Here is a 19905-nt window from a genome sequence, read left to right on the forward strand (position 1 = left end):
TTCCTTTTCTCTTGAGGAAATGAAAATTATTTTCAGTCAATCTGCAAATTTAACTTATTTCCAAACAAAAATGCTTCAATTCACACTGGCATATAGTATGCATTTCATAAAAGCTTTCAAACCACTTTAAACATTTAAGTCAGATCTAAAATTTCAAAACAAAAAGTTTCTGGTGTCCCAGCTAATAAATTTGAAAACAAACCTTTTAATTTCACAAGTTTCAAAACAATTTTTTCCATCCATTCCTTTTTCCCCCTCACCCAGTTTGCTACAGCTTACCTAATTTCACATGCATCCAATTTTTTTTTTTAAAGAGACATTTTATTTGTCAAGCGCTTTTTAACTAGTTCTGCGTAGAACCACCTGCACTGTCAAAGACTTAAGCTCTGTGACAACAGTCCATGATCTCTGCCACCAGGCTTATTCTCAGTTAAACTGTGGTTGTCCTACAGCACGCTGAAAGCACAGCAAAGCTTTATAGTGTGAGAAAGTAACCATTCAATGCTGTTATTTTATGCATATGCTGATGGCCTGCTATCACTACAACAGCCCCCCACATGCCTCCTGCCTTCCCTCCCTCCCTCCCTCCCTTTGCATCCATCGCTGACCAGTGCCCCATCTCCTCCAGTATGCTAGCCCAGTGCTTACCAAAGCCCTTTATGATCAGATTTAGCCTGTTAATCTAGCAGAAGATAATGCAATTTGTTTTTCTGCTGGGTCAGTTTCCTGCTAACATGGCTCACGGAGGCGTGTGATAAACATCAGAGCAGGCCCAAGGAGCAAGACCTCCACTTTTAGTGATAGTAAACTGCTAGATTGGCTCAGCTCATCCTATCAGTTATAGTCCACACGGAACAATTTTCACCCATCAACACAAAAAACAAAGCTCCCTAGAGTCAGAGTAAAGCATTTACTGTAGTCAGACATCACAGTGAGTCTCTCAAACCTACAGAAGTTAATTGTCCTCACTGAAAGTTCAGAAATGGTCCTCAGTATCATCTTAACCAGCGTAAGCTTCACAGACAGACCAACAATGAGAGTTTTATTACATATTTACTTATTTCTGGAAATCTTATATGACTCAATTGAAATTCTTTCTAAGCTAGCTACATGCACTTCAACTATATCCCCTGGGAGCCATCAAATTCAGATTTGGAGCGGGACTAACATGAGTCTTGATGTTCCCCATGCTGATGTACTCCAAGAAGCAGCTGTGTGACCTGACAGATGTTTTGGTGTGCACACATACCACAGAAAACAGATTGAGTGGGCAAAACAGCTTTGGAGAAGTGTAAATGGAGGCCTGCTATGCTCCCATTGAAAATACAGCATACAGAACTGGTAACTGATTAAAGGAGTTAACTAACTCAAGCAATATGAAATAACTGTAAGAAATATTGCATCGTTGCTGCCTGAATTTCACTACTAAGATGTAGCATTGATAAACTATTTCCCCGTACAGAGTAATAACCAGTTTTCTCTTTCCATGTATAAAGTTCTCAGGCTCACTAGTCTGTTTACTTTGAAGAGCTTTCCCACCACAGCCTTGTAGGTTTAAAAACAAGCACAACCACACGAAAAACACAAGTTAAGTACACTTAGCATTCTTTATGACAAAAGAAAACACACCTGCACACCTAAGCAATAAGTTGTCACCCCTCCCCTCCCCATGAGTCTCACGCTGCTTTCTACTTGAGCAAAAAGGCACTGTGGACATACACAGCCTGGCCCAGCACTGCCACTCCAGCACTCTGCACCAGTCTGCATGCTCTCCTGAGGCGTGGTGAGCCTCACCATCACATACCTGATTCACAGATGGGGGAACAGCTGCTCAGATGCTAGCATTTTCCATCTTCCACATCCTGGGCAACATCTGCTAGGGTGACAGACAATGCTCAGACAATCCCAGAGCTCACCCCACTCCCCCAAGATGGAACAAGAGTAAGCCCACCAAGACCTGGGCCATTAACTGTCCGCCACAATAACAGCCCTGACCAACAGTCCCCACAGGCACAACACAAAACATATCCCCTCTTTCCTCCATACCTGGCTCCACAGTGTCCTCATGTCCCCTTCCGGATGCTGCAAAGGCCAAGCACAGAACACACTCAGAAACCCATGACACCACCCATAATTTCACATCCAGAAATGTGACGGAGGGAAACTAAAGCCCAGGGAAGGTATTTGCTCAGTGCTATTTAACAGACACAAGGATCCAGGTCTTTCTGACTTCTCATCTAGTGATTTACCCACCAACACTTACTGTTTCTAAGGCAACAAGTCTGTCTAGGCCAACAGGGGAATGGAAATCTCTGCACTGAGAACATGCTAGTATGTTTTAGACTGCCAAAGGCCATATGTAAAATTAATTCCCCCATTGTGTTGCCCTGTTTTAAGGCACCATCACACTCCTTACCTGCTTCTGTCTCTTCCTCCTCAATGTCAGAAGGTTGCATAGATGCAGCTGCAGGTAAACAGAAATGTGTGTGGAGGAAGCACGACAGTTTTCAAAATATGCAACTCTACTTTAAACTGACAATTTCATCAGTTATAGAACAAATACAGCATATTCTCCAGATGATTTGTATGTTAAACCTGTATTGAAGGCTTTGCAATTAATTTTAACTTCCCACCAACAATCACTTCAGTTCCTAAACCATAATCTGCATTATGTATCTGTTTACAGCTTTACAAAATCTTTCTGAAGTGGGTTTACTTAAAATGATTAAGCTGCACAGATTTGCCATAAGAAGCCATACAACTGAGAAGAAAATCCACATTTCCTTTCTTTACTTCTTAGATTTGTCACACTAACACTGTGACTTTCTCTTTGCAGACTCAAATGTACTTTAGAATAGCCCACATTTCAATTAAAGTGTACCAGCAAAAGAACGTTTGTTTTTAAAATCTTTTTCATCTTCTTCAAACCCACCAGTAGTAGTTTCTGAACTTCAGAGATCTCTGAACCATGGGCTAGAACCATAGCTCTAACAAATATATGAAAACATCAAAAGAAAAATTAAATTATTTATCCTAAATCCTGCTGACAAGATCTTTAAGCTTTGACTTGCCCAGGGGAAAAACAAAAACAACAAAAAATACCCCCAAACTTTGTTTTCATGGCACTGCCTCCTTACCTATGTTATCATTTCCAGGCCTACCACCACCATTTACTTCAGTTTTTTCTTCCTCCCCATCTGTAAAAGCATTGACGTAAGAAATTAAACTAAACATACAGAAAATTTCTTCAAAGGTGACACGGTAGTTTACAACCCAAGAAACATCCTGCTTCAGCCTTGTATTAATTTCAGCACCTCATGTAAGATACCAGGCTGAGAATCCCACATGCAACCCCTGTTCATTCTACTCCAGAACACTCCAGAAGGGCACTGAACTCACATCTGATGGCTAGAAATTCCCCACTGAGAAAGATTTGGTCTGGTGGCCTCCGTGACAAAGGGTTTTTTAGTCTTCCCTTGTACACCCCGATCTGCTTGGGTGCTTAGGGGCTGATGATCTAGTCTGGTTCATAGGAACAGACCACAGTGGTCCCGGCACCAAGACACATATTGTGAAAGGAGAACAGACTGAAGGAGTTGTCCCCTTCCTTAGCTGATCACTGTACAGAGTTTCCCAACCCTCAATACACACACCCACAAACCAGGGAACTGAACAGTCTAATTGCTTGCTGTAAATTAAAGAAAAAAAAGGTAGAAAATGAAAAGCAGGATTAGAATGGACAGCAGGCACGTAAGTGAAGATCTGGACAGGAATACAGACAATGCTGAGAATCTGTACTTCCTGCAGAAGAGCATCATGTAAAGAAATCAGGGATGGACAGCAGACTGGTAACTAATGGAAAGATTTGAGAAGCTCCTTCACCTACTTTCTCCTTGCCTCATCTTGGCTGTTACAAGAAGACAGGCATGCAAAAAAATGAGTACAAGCGAATCAAAAGGCGCTGTTAACAGATTTTTTTTTTTCTCCTGAAACAACTAGAAGGGATTAGAGAAAGAAAGAGAGACAATTGCAACTTGGCCCACAGGAGATAAGCACGCACCATAGTCTTTCCTTTAGCACAACAAAAGCAAGGATCAGGCAGTTCTGCACAACTGACTAGCAACATATATGTCTTCGCCAGTGCTTAGATAGGTTTTCAAGATATAACCAAGGTAAACTAACAGCAAACTCCAGCCAGTCTGGTGTGATAACACCAGTCATCATTATATTTACAGTCATCATTATAATTCGTGCTAAATGCACAGCAGCAACTTCCACCCCCTGGAAATACCAGCATTCCTAGTCAAATTCCATGCACAGAGAAAAAGGCTGGTGGCCCAAATTCCAAGACAAGCCAGCAAGACATTTCCATAGGGACATCACTTATTCCCAATGTATTACATTCACGCCTAGCCCTAAGCACTTGATATGAATACTGGGTTAAAAAAAAACAACAATCAAATTTCTGAAAGAAAAAGTGTATATAAAAGGGGCAGGCACATAAGATTAAAAGAGAAGAAAAACCATCCTCATTTCAGCACACAAGCCAGTTCTAATCAACCAGTCAAAAAGACTGCTTTATAGCGTGCAAGTTTCCATCCCTAATCCTGAGGCCGGTCCCCAGTCTCCATTGTCAGAAACAGAATTCACCCCCAGAGAGAGCTGCTGATCAGGCAACGCTCAGGCCGCCTCCTGTCAGTAATTCTGCCAGCCCCACTAACACATGCACTAAGTGCAAAGCGATTATCTGCTACTGGCCCTCAACTGAGACTCTGAGGTTGAGTGTGCTCACACTGAAAATCACCTCAAAAACATACACATGGCAAAAAAGGAAGGAGCAGATCACACTCCTTGTTACAACCAACAGGTGATGTGAAAAAGTAAAAAAAAAAAAAAAAAGCAGCACTAAACCACAAAAGTATTTATAGGAAGAAATATTTGTGGACTGTTAATGGCAATGACCTGAAACAGGTTTCTTACCTGCGCTATGGTGTCCAAGTAGATGTTGATCTCCTATAATAAAATACATATATATATATATTGAATGTGTATTGATGACCTGTAAAAAACATCTATACTCTGTAAAACAGCTAAGGCCTATAAGAAAACTTATTTCTTTATCTGTCAAATGAAAGACTATATGCTACCAAAAAAAATGACAAGTTGGGACTAAATTAAAGCAGTAGTCTGATTTCCAAACATTTGTGACAGTCCAGCTCTCTTACCTGGAGTACTCCTCTGATCAGCTCCTCCTGTTCCAGATTTAGCTCTTTCTGTACCAAAAAAAAGGAAAATATCTGGAGATATCACACGGAATTAAAGTTTTGTGCTTTTGGACCACTAGCTGACAGCCTCCATCCCCCAAAACGAGGCACAGCAAGTTGATTTTCTAGAATTGTCAAGAGAAGTGTGGTCAAACCTTTGTTGTTTCAAGGGAAAAACAGTTGAACTGTTTCAAGTCTAACTGATGGCAGGTATGAGCGACATCCCCCATGGGTTGATATCAAGCATAATATTGTTTAACATCAACGACATGGACAAGGGCACAGAAGGCAGCCTAAGCAAATTTGCAGATGACATCAAACTGGGGAGAGCAGGAGATATGCTGGAGGGCAGGGCTGCCACTGAGAGGGATTTCAACAACCTGGAGGAACATGCTGGCCGAAAACACGTGATGTTCAACAAAAAGCAAATGTGTAGTTGTGCATCTGTTGCAATCACCCCATGGAAAAGTACCTCATTAGCTCTACCTGGCTAGAAAACATCTCTGCAGAAAAGAACCCAGACCTGCTGAATAACAGAGCTGAGCATCAGTCAGCAATGTGCATGTGCAACAAAAGTCTACCATAATACTGGTCTACCATATACTCGTCTGAGAAAAATATGCAAGTACAAACTAGTGTTTCCCAGTACACAAAGCCTAGCATCTGAGTGCAGAAAAGTTCAGTATATTAGCTCCCTCAAATTTACTAATCTTTGTCTAAGTTGTACTTGTTTCTACATTGTTTCTACATGTTTCTAATTACAATACATCCCATGGTCAGAAACTTTCATACGTTCTACAGAACTTTTATCAACATAATCTCAAAGCACGTTGAGCTCAACTAAGAAATGCCATACATACTTCTTTTGAACATGTATAATAGTAGCCCAGTTCCAACGAAGGCAGGACAAACAAGAAAAGCAGTAATAAGCCCAGGTCTGCTTCTTTTTTGATATCCGTATCCTTTAAAAAAGCAAAATAAATTACGATTGATTAGTTAAAATGCAACATTTTAAGGTGATACACATCTCAGTAGAAATAATATCCCATGTACATTTTATAGCTATTTAATTTTTAAAAAGTAAGCCCAAGAAATTAATGCTCCAGAGTTAGTTATTAGCAAAACCCTAAGCCAGCTCCAGAAGAGTCACACGGTAACTAACTCAGTTCAGTGAAGGCACATCATCACGTGGAAGGTGATGGCTCTTCCATTTTTTTGCCTATGAACAGCCAAGCCAGATCTCAGACAAATGAAATTTCAGCAAATCTGTCATTTCTAACAGGTTTCTAGCACACAACTCCAGTGAAGGAGGGAGAATTCCCTATTGTAAAACTAGGGAAATTACTTTTGCACAGAAGTGGAAAATTTTGTTGGTCAGGAACTGCCTTACACGCCCCACAAACCAGATGGTGCCAAACGTTCTCATTCCAGGTTAAAAATGGAAGCCTCCAGCTGACCTGCAGCTCAGCTGAGGCTGGCCCAAAGCAATAAGCTAAAGAAGGAAAATTCTCTCGTCTCCTTTCTATATCTGTCTGTGAAGGACAAAAAGAATCATGCTTGCTGACTAATGTGCATGGTAGATGAGAACTGACTTTGTCTAATGGCTGCTTGCTGACTCACTCGAAGCGACCGACTAGTTTCACAGCATGGAAAGCGGTACAAAAAACACCAGAGTCACCAGCATTAATTACACAAAGCCAGAGTGTTCAGAAGAGAACTTTTAAGAGCACAGAAAACATTTCTCCTCTCGGGTGGTAGTAAGTGGAACAACATTTGGCTTGCAGATGGTCATCAGTGGTGTTCCGCAGGCCTCAGTTCTAGGGCCAGTTCTGTGGAGGCTGAGAGGTGACCCCACGGCTCTCTGCAACTCCCTGAGGAGGGGAAACGCAGAGGAGGTGCAGCCTCTGCTCCTGTCACCGTTGATGGGATGCATGGGAAGGGCACAACGCTGCGCCAGGGGAGGGTCAGCCTGGACGTCAGGGAAAATTTCTTTCCCATGAGGGTGCTCAAACCCTGGAGCAGGCTTCCTGGAGAGGTGGTTGATGCCCCATGGCTGTCAGTGTTCGAGAGGCATTTGGACAATGCCCTGTGTAATATGTTTTAACTTCTGGTTAGCCGTGAAAGGGTCAGGCAGTTGGACTAGATGATTTTTGTAGGTCCCTTCCAACTGAACTATTCTATTCTATTCTCCAGGCATCTCCCTCTATCACTCATTTCAAGTCCAAGCTGAAGGTTTTATTTTACTGAGATCCCTACAAGAAGTTTCTTTCCGGGAGATCAAACTATCAACATAGTACCTTTCATCAACCTTTAAACACACTTGTAGCAGACTCGCTACAAAGTCAAAAAGTACAAAAGGCTTCTGATGCTTTTTAGTCTTTCAATTCAGCTTTCTGAGAAGTCAACAGAAATCTTAGTCAAAATCCATGCTATTTTCCAATTCAGCCTCTTAGAATTGCACATACAACCCGACCCATTACCTTGATAAGTTGGAAAACAATGACTCAAAGCGATTTCGGAGCTCTTTTTCATTTCGAAGTATTCAATGAAACATGCAGCTTTTCCCCCAGTATCAACATCCCCTTTATGGATCACAACATCCTGGACAGAGAAAGTGGTTGCTATGCCAGTGATCTTCCAACTATAATTCAGAGGCTTCTGGAAATTTGCTGTACATGTTAGCACGACGTTGTCATCACTCAAGTTGCAACCTATTTGAGGTTCAGAAGGGGGAGCTGAAAGGAGAGAAAACATGCTGTATTACTTCGGTTGTACACTGCCTTGAGTTTTAGCACAGGACAAGGGTTGGAGCAATATTAGCAGAAGAAAAGCACATAGGTAAAAATGCTTTTTTTGGGTGGGGGGGGAAGCACACATGTGTAAGAGGAATGTACTTCTAAAAGTGGCCCTGTTCCTGGTTCTTCAATGCCTAGGTTTGATACTCCTCATGGTTTGTTGTCAGTAGGTTTGATATACGCACTAGTCAATTATCTTTCCCAAAGACGACTAGTGAAGCTGCGCAGACCTGCACAGTACAATGTCACAAATATTTAAAGATACGACATGCCTGCAGAAGCATCTTTAGTAGAGGTATACTGCTTAGGGTAACTTGGTCAGCTTGCTCAAAGAGCTTGATTTTCTCTCTGAAACTACACAGCGTACCACTCACCCACATTCTGAACACCATGCCAAGGTGAGCAACGATGGGCACAACCTAGATGCCACCTTTGAAAATTTGTTTAAAGTGTCTCAGCGACTTAACAATGGAGACAAACAGTCCCCCACTCTTTGTTTGCTTCTCTGACAAATAAACACTCCCCTTCCTAGCCTTCTTAAAAGGGAACAAAGCGGTGCAAATTCTTTGTGCAATTCTTCCATACTTACCTAACACAGTGAGTCTAAAGGTTAAGAAATCACTTCTTCTATCATTAAAAATAAGTTCTAAAGTGTATGTTCCATTATCACTGTTCTTCAGTTTAAATATGGTCAAGTTCCCACTCTCCTTGTTAAGCAAGCTTCTACCCTGGAGAAAATTAAAATATGTTGGTTCGCCTTGCCCTTCCCATTCAGCCACTTTGTCTTTGTTTTTCGTCCAAATAGCTTCGTTTATTTTTTTTTCTGATTTTACTGGAAAAGTAAAATTTTCTCCTGAAATGCCAAACACTTCCTCTTCACAGTAGATGTGTGCTATAGGGAAAAAAAAAAGAAAAAGGTTGCTTTAACATTTTTTTAATAAACTATTACTTGACCAATGCTGTATGCACTGTTACATTTCAGTTTATCATATAAATTCAAATGGAGGTTAAAAGCACATCACTGATGTTGCGAAGTATGTGTTAGTTAAGAATTACCCAAACCCAGCCTGTCTTCACAACCATGACAGGCATTAGAAATGGATCCAAATCCCACACCCTGATCTCAGGTATAGTCATTGTCCCAATCTTCTTCCTTATCCTAAGCTCCTGTATGTTTAGTACCTTCCATCTATTCATCTGAATTAAGCCTCCTGCCCATGGTCTGGTGAAACAGATAAAATGAAGAACTGTTGTCGCCAGCAAAATCTATCTCAGCATCTTGTTGCAAAAAGCTTAGACTGGAGCTCCTGCTGAGCATGTAAACTGCAATTTTTCCAACACTTCGTAATTTAGCTGAATATTCACAGAGTAAAAAGCACACTTCTGACACAAAATTGCTGCTCCGTTCAAAGTGCCTGCTCTGAAATCAAGAAGATACTTCGGAATCCCTTTGAAAATGTCACTTAAGCCAGCTCATTTCACAGCCGACACATGCAAAATGGCAACCTGACCTCTGAGAGTCTAGCAGAGCTGCAAGCATAGAACGGGAGCTGTGCCGAGATCTCAGCTGCTGACTACCAGTTTTGAGTCAATCATAATCTGCTGCAAAAGTCTAGACATTCAATAGAAACGAACAAAAAGAAAAAAAAAAGATATGAGGGATAAGAGATTTTCCCCAACTTTTCTTAAAAAAAAAAAAAGAAAAAGGGTTACCTTTGTGAAAATCATCTACTGATCTAACAGACGAGACCAAATTTTGCTCTGGAAAAGGGATGCTTTAAGATTAGCTGCTAGCTACAACAGGATTAGAGACAGGGGAGGCAGGGAGCCCTCTGCAGGGCCTCTGTGCCCCTGCTTGTCTTCAGCAATCACCTCCTGCTCTCAAGTAGCTCTGAGTGGCTCTTAAAATCGCAAGACTATTGCCATGGCAGAAGCGTATGTCCATATAGATAAAAACAAGTCAACAGTCAGATCAAGCTACGCTTGCATTAAGGACTCAGATTCACGGCATGAATACTTAGTAGTGCTCATAAATCAACGCAGACACTACGGCTTTATTACATCAAAAGAGCAGATCTCTTCCCTTCACTGCATAGGAGTCCAGAAAGCAAGCTGTGGCCCATCTTGCTCCGCATCTTATCTCATCTAATCTCGTGTCCAAACAAAAACAAACCAGGAGGTCAGCCAGGCCAGTCCTTAAGAAGACTGGGTTTCCAGCTGGTGAAGAGCAATGCTTACCAGTGTGTTATGTGTCCTGCTCCTCTGCCTGGAGCCACACCAGGGAATCAAAGACTTTCTCAGACAGGAGGTGGAAGGCAAGAAATGGGAAAGACATTTCTATGTGCCTGGGTAGAGAACTGCACACACAGGTCTTCTCCGTGCCTTTCTTCTCACGGACCACCCAATTTGTTTGCAATTCACCCATGAACGTACTCTTCTCACGCTATTAGTTTATACTGCTTGTTATCTGCACCTGTGCTGTGGCCTTTTCCAAGCATGGGAACTGGAAAACTAGGCAGAGTAAAGAGGGCTCAGGTATCACTTCCACTCCTTTTTAACACAACCCACCTCTCTTTCTTTGTCTTCTGTCCCATTCAGGCCGATATAAACATCTCACTTGCTCCCACTGCTCCAGTATGAGCACTTCTATTCACCCACCTCAATTATCAACCTCCAGAAAAGAGAACCCAAGAGCTCCAACACTTGTGTTTGGAGAGCACAAGAAGGTGGGATGTGGAAGCACTGCTGTGATCTGATGAAGCCTGGAGTCTTGTTCAAGACTCTTGTTTTATACAGACGATTTCTGCAACTGCATTTTCCTCAAGAAGTCCTCTCTCACTGCCTAGGGAGAAGAAGAAGTGGAGAAGTCCCTGCGCTAGCCACTGGGAAATTCTGCCTCTCAGTAACAGACACGACCAAGCTGTGGTGGCTCAACATTGCAGCACGCACAAGCCAAGGCACGGTGGCTGCTGCCAAGAGCAAGCTAACACAGCTCTCTTTCGGGAGCAAAGCAGCCATTTGCTGGGGGCACGGGACGTGAGCAAGGACAGCCAGCACTGCTCAGCCAAACACCCACAGCTTCCTAAGCCCAGGTGCCGATGCAGGGCAGCTCTCCACATCTTTGCTGTCTTTCAGTTAGCCGTAAGAGCCAGGCTGGGGTTAGGAGGGTAAGATGTTTCTTCTTCAAGCCCAGAAATGAAACTGGAGGAATGCAGAGCTGAAAGGAAGACACATTCTCCCTCCACAAAGGCTGGGCAGCACAGAGCCAGAGCTCCTGCCCAAGGACACCCAGGGCTCCCAGGAACAAGAGAGGGAAGAGCTTATTCTTACAGGAGAGCCTTCACCTCCTCCTGGCTAAAACCAGGGATCAGCCAACTTTACTTCCCTGCTCTAGCGAAAACATAAATCAACCTACCGCTCAATCCTGCCAGCTTCCTTTTTACAAGGAACTCATACCTCACACCAGAGCACTGCGCAACGTCTCCACCACAGCTCTCAGAGCTTCTACAGAAAGCACGAGTCATCGTATGTTTTCTAAATCCCCCTCGTCTCTACTTCATGCAGCATGGGAACGGATGTCCCACTCCACTCCACTTAAGCCCTCGAGCAGGAGCAAGCTGGGAGAAGTAGCAGCCCGTCACTTTCTCGTTCACTCTCTTTTCGGAAGCCTAGAAGCACGAATGGTGTTTCTCTGCTTCCTGTCAACATGTTCTGTTCAGAAGGAATACGGAGAACTTAACATCCCATTTATCCGCAACAAATGCTTCGTTATTGTATTGGTCTACCTGGTTTCATTTTCTTCACTACTTTTCTCGGAACTATGTAAAGCTTAGATATTTCAGAGAACAGCCATAAGCCAATTTCTTTTTTTGTTGTTTAATTATTATTTTAATGCCATCGTTACAATCTTTCTGGTCTCAAGTACCTATCTGAAATGTACGTACGTGTATTTTAGGTCTCTATAAGCAGCAGCTATCAAGACCTCTGCACATGACTCAGAGAAGGACTAGGTGGATCCCAGCAGAGCTCAGGGACAAGCAAGATGGTGAAAAGCTTGGTGGTGCCAAGGACTAGTCAATCCTGGGTATTTCCACCAAAATAACCGGAGGAATGGGGAAGGCAGAGGGCTAAAATACCAGCTCTTCCAGAACAATGGTGCCACCAGCATCAGACACCAGCTCGGTCAGGCTGTTCAGGTTCACAGTTTAAGATTTGTGAATTGAGTGGAAGGTGATAATCTCTGACAACTTTTGTCATTTTATTTCAAAATACATACACATTTTTATAATAGCAATATTTTTCAGTTCCTCTCCCCTCTTCCACTTGCACCTCGCAGATCCCTCAGCTCCCCCTCAGTTTCCTCCCCATGCCTCTTCCACTCCCGTTGTCCTCTCATTATTTCTCCAGTCTTACTCCTCCTCCTCCCCATCGTGGTCACTGCTACCATGCACTCGCGTATTAGGTCTGCTTGGCATGGAGAGAAATTTCTTCACGGCAGCCCAAACAGTGCTGTATATTAGGTTTGGGACCAAAAGAGTGTTGATAACACACACCAATGTTTTAACTATTGCAAAACAGCACTTGCACAACAAAACAAACCTCTCTTTCTCACTTTCTCTGCATCATTTGGGGTTTCTCTCCCCCCCTTTTATTTTTTCCTTCACTTACTAAATTGCCTTTATCTCATCTCACGCATCTTTCTTGCTTTTGCCCTTCTGGTTCTCTACCCCATACCACAGAGGGGGCGTGAGCAAGCAACTGCGTGGGGACTCCACCACTTTCAGATCCCTACCCATCTCTGACTCATCTCTGGCAAAGCAGCTGAAAACTTCAAGTTTTACCCCTGAATTAAGGACAGGATCCGACTAACCCAAAACCGTGCAGCCCGGGTCTGTTTCTTCAAAGATCTGAAACGGGAGCTCTGAGCCAAGTACTGTGCACATCTCAACAGGGATACTGATGGTGCACCTGTAGGAAGTTTTCCTCAACTTTAAAACTTGGCTATTGATACAAAAGTAAGGAGATGCTTCTAAAACTTTTTTTTTTCCAGAAGTATCCTCAAGGCTACATTTACAAGCTGGAAAGGCTATTCCTCTCTGTGAAGGTGTGGACTCTCACTTTCATGGTAACTTTTCTTTTTGCCAAAGCATTACTTTAGCTTATTCCTACAGAGGTCTGTTCATTCCACACTAAACAAACCTATCAATAGAAATACTCCATCTCTACTCAGATGCCTTTAAACGGGCATCTTTAAGCAGACCGTCACCAGGGCCAATACAGCAGGTGTCAGCGAGAGAAAAACATCCACGAGGTCGCCAGCCCTTCAGGCAGTCTGGCATCTTGCAGCCGTGCGGTACGGTGGTTAACGCCGCGGTCAGTGCCTGCGCTCGCACCCCTCTCGCACTCGGTAACGTAACAGGGAGGGGAAAATCCTGGTGTAACGGCCTAGAAACACATGGCATTACTAGCAACCCTCGCCTACTCGCGGTTCTCACCGTCACCCTGGCTCACGCCGAGTTTTCACTTCTGCTAAGTGAAGTAACTCGCCGTGCTGCCTCCGGCTACCAGGCGCACAGGTAGTACCGCAGCCCCGGAGGCGACGATTTAACCAGAGCTTTTAAGCAGGGGTGGGGAAGTTTTGCATCTTTTTGGTCTTTGCAAGAAATTCAGAACTTCCTCTGTTTATTCGGGAGGAAGGTAACTGGAACTGCGAGACCAGATGCCTGCTTCGCACAGGTGACTGGAAAATATTTTTCTGTTCCTACTATTTAAAACTGCTTAACATCTGTGCTAGCAATCTTCCGAAGTAAATACTTCCCAGAAACAACTTGAATTTGTCCACCCATTCATCCCAACACCTCGTGACTCCTCTCAGGGAATAGAAAGACGGAGCAAAAAAATACCGAGCAGTTACGGATTTTTTATGATCATAGAGCGTGTATTTGTGTGGAAAAAGAAAGGAAAGAAATTTTAAAGCTACAATAAGAAAAACTGGTCAAACTCCTTAAGGAGGAAGAAACAAAAAGCCACACTGAAGGTAAGCTTTTTTTGGGGGTCAGTTGCTTTTAGAGGAAGTAAAAAAATAAAATAAAAATTAGCATTGCTAATAAATATCTTTCTGTGAGCCCACGATCAACAGTGTACAAGGTAACTTCTGCTCTCATGCAAACCACACTGTCTCTCCTTAGCCCAATTTGCGTAAAAGAAGTTGGACTGGAACATGAAGCATTAAAAGGAACCCAGCAAAACAGAGGATTCAAAAACAATCATGCTGCTTAAAAAATATTTAATTAAAAAATAATATTTAAGTTAATTAAAAATTAAGTTAATTAAAAAATAATATTAAATTAATTAAAATTTTTGAAAAATCAGTAATACTGAATTGATGCTCAGGGCACTGAAAGTTTCCCGGCTTTCAGAAGAGCCTCGGGGCAGGTATAAAATGCTTCTAACTCTTGTAGTTCACTCATCCAGTTCTTCACCATCATCTCCTCTGCTTTTGGGGTAAAGTCCTGACCCTGCTAAAGTCAGCAGAGGCTTGGCTGCTGTCTGCAGCTCAGCGCAGCGTCCCCACTAGTGTGAGAGCATTTATCCAGTGTGTGAGCCATTTATCCACCTCACATAGGCAGGGTACAAAGATCTCTCTGTGGTTCCTGCAACAAGGTGCAGGGTTTGGGCCACAGTCACTACTACCACCTTTTTTTTCCTCCTTATACGCCCTCTCTGGGATTCTGCAACTGAACAGAGTTTGCGCTTGAACTTTCAATGACTGATTTTAGACCCATCAAAACCACTCTCCTCCAAAGTCCTTCATGGCCTCAACGTGATCTTTACTCTTGAAGCATCGTATTACACATCTGTGGCTTTATCAGACAAAAGCCCAACCTGGCAGGGACTTGTGAAAAGCAGCAATCCCTACATGTTGAGCAGGGAGTCTGAAGATGCCGAAGCCCAGCTGCATGTCACAGGCTGCTCACGGACAATGGAGGAGCAAGCCTTCAGGAAGGATTATGCTCTGTGCGTCTTCCTCCTTCCCTCTTCCGGATTATCTGGAGACATGAAACTAGAGGCGCAATACTTTGAACCTGGGCGGAGGGATGGAAGGGGTGGGATCCAGGAGACGAGGGTGGACGGGGGAAAAGGCGCCACAAATAGCATACTGGTGTGACGACAGTTTGCAAGACCAGAAACTTGTGTGCCAAGACAAAGTGTGGCTACACAAAAACTTGCACGCCAAAGACTTAACTGCGTGCACTTGGGCACACTAGTCTGACTTTTGAAGTTTTGATTTTCTTATATGGGTATGGCAGGTTGTTTTACCTTTACAAAATCTGCGTGCAGCAGTAAAAACATTTACACATAGGCAACAACGATAACGTAATCATACAAGCAAAAAGAGGGTGTGAAATCTTGCCAAGTAATTTAGTCTCCACCAGCAGAGAGTTTCTATTTGTACTCCCAATCTCTTATACTAATCAACTAATACAGAATTATAGAGAGGAAAGAAAAACAGCTCGCTATGATTTTTTCCCTCAAAGAAGTGTATTATTGTATTAGCAGCCACATTTACCCTCTCCTATTGCCTAATTAGCATCATCTCTTCTTTACACCTCCTCTTCTTTTAAAATATACATTGTTTGGGAATTTGGACTCTCATTTGCTCAGTAAGTCTACAGCACCTGGACCCCGATGCCCAGACTACCTGTGGCATGCCAACTTACTTTCTGTAAGATACCAATGCACCTTCACAAAGGAAAAAACAAAAAGACGTACAAATGTACAAGAAGATATTCTATTACTCATGCATTACTGACACTCATTTAGATTTTTATCTTCAAAATAGTTGTAGATCAGATGAATAACTTGGGAAATAGCGTTAAGGCTCAAATCCTGCCATTGCATGCAGAGAAAGTCCTGCAGGTGTACAGCATCTTAGCTTCTCCACTGGTCCCCTGCTCTCTGAAGGTCTTGGCTGCAGAACAGTATCGTGCAGTCGTAATTAAACAACAGAAGCTTCTTGAACTTCTGGAATAGCATGGGAGGAAATCTCAGGGACTTGTTCTGAACACTCAGTAACACAACCTACTGCTTAGACGCCCTTTTCTTAAAAAGGAGATGTAATACATTCTATTTTAGGCACATCCAGGAAATTCCCAGAGCAACAACAACAAAAAGCCACAGACTAGAGGAATGACAAAAAAAAAACAATAGAAATGGAACAGTCCGTGCTGCTTGGCGCAGATAGCATGAGCAGCTACTGTCGCTGATGGAACTTCGTAAATCCACCTTTAATTTCACAAATGGATGAGTTTTGATTGTAAGTTTCATGTTCACAGCTCTAGGCAAGTTCCCTGCTCCCCAGGCACACAGGTGCCATTTGGACTAAGAAGGCTTTCACTTAGTAATTCACCACAAGCGAGTATTAATAATTTACTTCACAAAATGGAATGGATGGAAAGGAATGGAAAGGAACGGACAAAGAAATTGGATGTTTTTTTCCTTGAGAAAGAAGACACACAGAATACAAAATACGCAGCAGTTTCGTAGGCAGGGATGACGAGAATATATATATATATGTAGCTGTGTGTGTGGATTTTTGTTCTTTAAACAAACGAGCCTATATTTCTGAACTGCTGAGCACCGCAGAACTGGGGACGAGCGCGGCGGCAGAGCCCAGCAGCTCGCCCCGAAACGCCTGCTTCGGAAGAAATTAACTCATATCGCCGGCGGCTCTGCCCTCTTGCACCCTTCCCTCACCGTTACCTCCACGTTTACAGCAAGCCCGAGACCCCCAGGCACCCCGACGCCCACAAACGACGGCGTCAGGTGCCTGGCGACGGGGGGGGGACCAGGCTTTGCCCACCGCTGTGAGGAAGGGGAGCAGCCAACGGGGCGGCGCCGCGCCTCCCACCACCCCGGCCCCCCGGAGGGGTCCCGGCCGCCCCCTGACTACTCACCCAAGAGGGAGCAGACGACCAGCAGCTTCTCCAGCCCCCGCAGGGCCACCAGCTTCATCGCTGCTCTACCCCCCAGCAAAGGCGGAGAGCAAACGGAAATGTCTGCCACCACCGCCCGCCCAGGCCGCCCGCCTCCCGGCACGCCCCGGCGGCCCTGCCCTGCCCTTCACCGCTGGGCCGCTGGGTAGTGGCGGCTCCTGAGGAAACGCCTGCCCCCAGAAAACGGGAGGGGGTGGCCCCTGGCCGGCTGGGGGCTGAGGAGACGGCGTGATCACGGTCTGGGGTGAGTGGGCTCAAGCTGAAGCCCACTGCCCTAAAATCCGAGCCCCGGTGAGGCTCCAGGCTGCGCGCCGTCACCTTAGCACTGCCCCAGGGGGGTGACCAGAGGTGGCCCTTGCTCCTGAGCTGAGGGAAAGCCAAAAGTAAAAGAGAAACCAGCTTGGACTCCTAGGGGTTTCCTCGGCTGGCAGCTGCTCAAAAGCCCATTCAGAAAACTCAAACAAACTTAACATTCCCCTTCATTCGTGGCTGGCCTTTCACGCTACAACGTGTTAGTAAGGAAGAAAGGGAAAATACCACAACAGTTTGGGAAACCTAAGTAAGCATCGGCACGGAAAATTGTTGCTCCAGCAGCATCCATGCTCCAGCTCTCTTCCCACAGCTGTGAGCTGCTGTCAGAGTGCATATGTTAGCCTCCCTGCTGCTCTCACAGTGAATTACCTTATGATGAGGAAAACCCAGCAGCTGGCTGGTCCAGCCACACCTTTTGCAGCCTCGAGGCATGTTCAGTTTCCAGGAATTTTCTTCTAGGATTTTCTGCGAGCTCCCTTACCTCGTCACTGTGGCTGTAGCATGAGCTAGAGTGACACAGCAGGCTGGGCTGAGCAATGCTGTCTCAGTCCTTACAAAATAACAGAATAACATTGAGCCACTCTCTGTAGATAGCTTGTACCAACATGCTTATCTGCATGGCACAGAAGTGGCTCCACGCAGAGTCAGACCCACTCCAGAAATTACTTTTGCTCAGGGACAGGAACCCACTGACTGCTCTTTCTGTCCCTCAGTCCTCGCTCCTATTCTCAATCTCTGTCAAGGGTCAAAAAGCAGCTCCCTACAATGTAAAGGCTCCAAGTTGCAGTGTTTACACCAGAAATCTCATATGGCCATCTTTTTACTGGTCACCAAGCAGCTCCCTGCTGCTGACTACCCTTCCTGTCACATAAAATGTCCTCCCAAAATGGCAGAGGCTTCGGGTGAAACCTTATTGCCTGGGAGGATGCTGCCTCCCACCTTGGCACTACAGCATTCCTATAGGTTTTTGAGATCTTCTGGGCTAGGAGAGAGAAATCTGAAGGGGGAACAGACACTTTTACTTAGATAATTTTAGTCTGGAAGGAACCACAGGAGGTCACCCACACACACTGAAAGCAGGGCTGACTTCTTCCTGCTGAAGCCGCTCCACTTTGTAGAGAGCAATTAGGGCTTCATGGCACAGAGAAAGTGAGAAACTTCAGCCCAGTGGTTGGGACCCTCCCTTAGGCTCATCCAGTTTGGGGAGACAACAGGGATACGTGGCAAGGATGCAGTTTCCTCCCTTCTTGTGCATGCCTATGTAGTCATGCTAGGTAGAAGGTCTATAAAGCGCTCAATGAAGACTCATTTTTTTTCTCCTTTCCTGAGAATCCAGTCTGACTCATCCATGCTTTCCCTCCGGCACTTGCCAAGTCCATCTTCAACATCTTTCTCCTATTCTGTCATAGTCAGGACACTCTTCTGAAAGTCAGGAGTTTGAATCACTTCTTGCTGGGCTAACTCAACCCGGTTCCTCTGTCGCTCCGGGGAACAGTGCACAGGAGGAGTCTGGGCGCTTTATCCTGGAGCTATGGTGTCTGCCCCAGGGACAAAGGACAGAAAATACAGGAGTTGTGATACCACATATTCCAGCTGTGGAGTGGATCCAGCCGTAGCATACTACCGTGAGCTAAGCCATGCGAGTATTTCATTCCCTCCCTCGAATGCAGAGACTACAGTAACTGGTTTTAAATATTCATCATTTGCTTACATCCCACTTGGTTTCCCCTATGGTCACATTCTACTACCCAGGCTGCATTGTTTCCTTTACCAAGTAATAGCTCTCAAAACGAAGTGAATTTTCCCATGATCAGATTTCCTCTTGGCAGCTGGGGATATCACAGAGCTTGTATGTTGCTGCCAGCTGTTGCTTTGTAGGTGGGGAGTTGACATTTTCCACTTTTAGCATTTGCTTGAATGTGCAGACAGCACAGTTTTCAGATTTTTAATGAAAAGAATTTGTACATAAAATCACATTTGTTTGTTGACTGACTCAAGTGAATCACAACATGCTTCAATCTAGTGCGGACCGAAAGTCTTTCCATCAGTGTAGAAGTCCCCACTGCTATTATAACCACTGTCACTGGGAAGCAAAATAGGAAGTAACAACAGTACCTTTCTAAACTAATATTACTGTAGTTAATAGTAGTTAAGAATAATTAAGTTCACAAAATTAAAAAAATATATTAAAAAAATAAACACTTTATACTAAAATAGCTTTACTGGTAAAAGTATTTTAAGCAGAGAGGAACTGAGTGGTTTTCTATGTTTGCATGAGGGACCACTGCAGTATGCTGACACAATCAAAAGTTTCCTGAAATTACTAAATCTGAGATTACAGAGAAAAAAAAAAAAAAAGAAAAAGAAAAAAAAAGCAGCTGCTAAGGCAATAGAATTTTCAATTCTATGAAGATGTATTTTTTTAGCATACCAGGATGTTGTTTAACAACTCTGCAAATGCACGTAGTAGTGAAAAAAAATCAGATCTGCACATGACTGCAAGGTTTGCTTTACTCGAAGGCTGTAAAACCAATGCCT

The 19905-nt window shown here is 43.9% G+C and overlaps 1 protein-coding gene across 3 annotated transcripts in view; it reads right to left on the bottom strand.

The window, feature by feature from the left end:
* The window catches only part of CD58 (CD58 molecule), a 24502-nt gene extending 7295 nt beyond the window's left edge, over positions 1-17207 (bottom strand). Inside the window, exons 1-10 of one of the 3 annotated variants that reach the window (XM_083811666.1) lie at positions 17017-17206; positions 8649-8951; positions 7745-7999; positions 6125-6226; positions 5226-5273; positions 4981-5013; positions 3138-3197; positions 2417-2464; positions 2047-2082; positions 1805-1876 (exon numbers count right to left, since the gene is read on the bottom strand). In XM_083811666.1, the coding sequence (XP_083667792.1) occupies positions 1839-1876; positions 2047-2082; positions 2417-2464; positions 3138-3197; positions 4981-5013; positions 5226-5273; positions 6125-6226; positions 7745-7999; positions 8649-8951; positions 17017-17074 (981 nt within the window). In that variant the 5' untranslated portion in view covers positions 17075-17206 and the 3' untranslated portion in view covers positions 1805-1838. Of the gene's footprint in view, positions 1-1804; positions 1877-2046; positions 2083-2401; positions 2465-3137; positions 3198-4980; positions 5014-5225; positions 5274-6124; positions 6227-7744; positions 8000-8648; positions 8952-17016 lie in introns of all 3 variants that reach the window. The other 2 variants (XM_083811667.1, XM_083811668.1) reach the window with 2 other exon arrangements.
* Positions 17208-19905: the final 2698 nt, after the last annotated feature.

The sequence above is a fragment of the Anser anser genome, assembly GCF_964211835.1.
Source record: "Anser anser genome assembly, chromosome: 1".
Taxonomy (NCBI): domain Eukaryota; kingdom Metazoa; phylum Chordata; class Aves; order Anseriformes; family Anatidae; genus Anser; species Anser anser.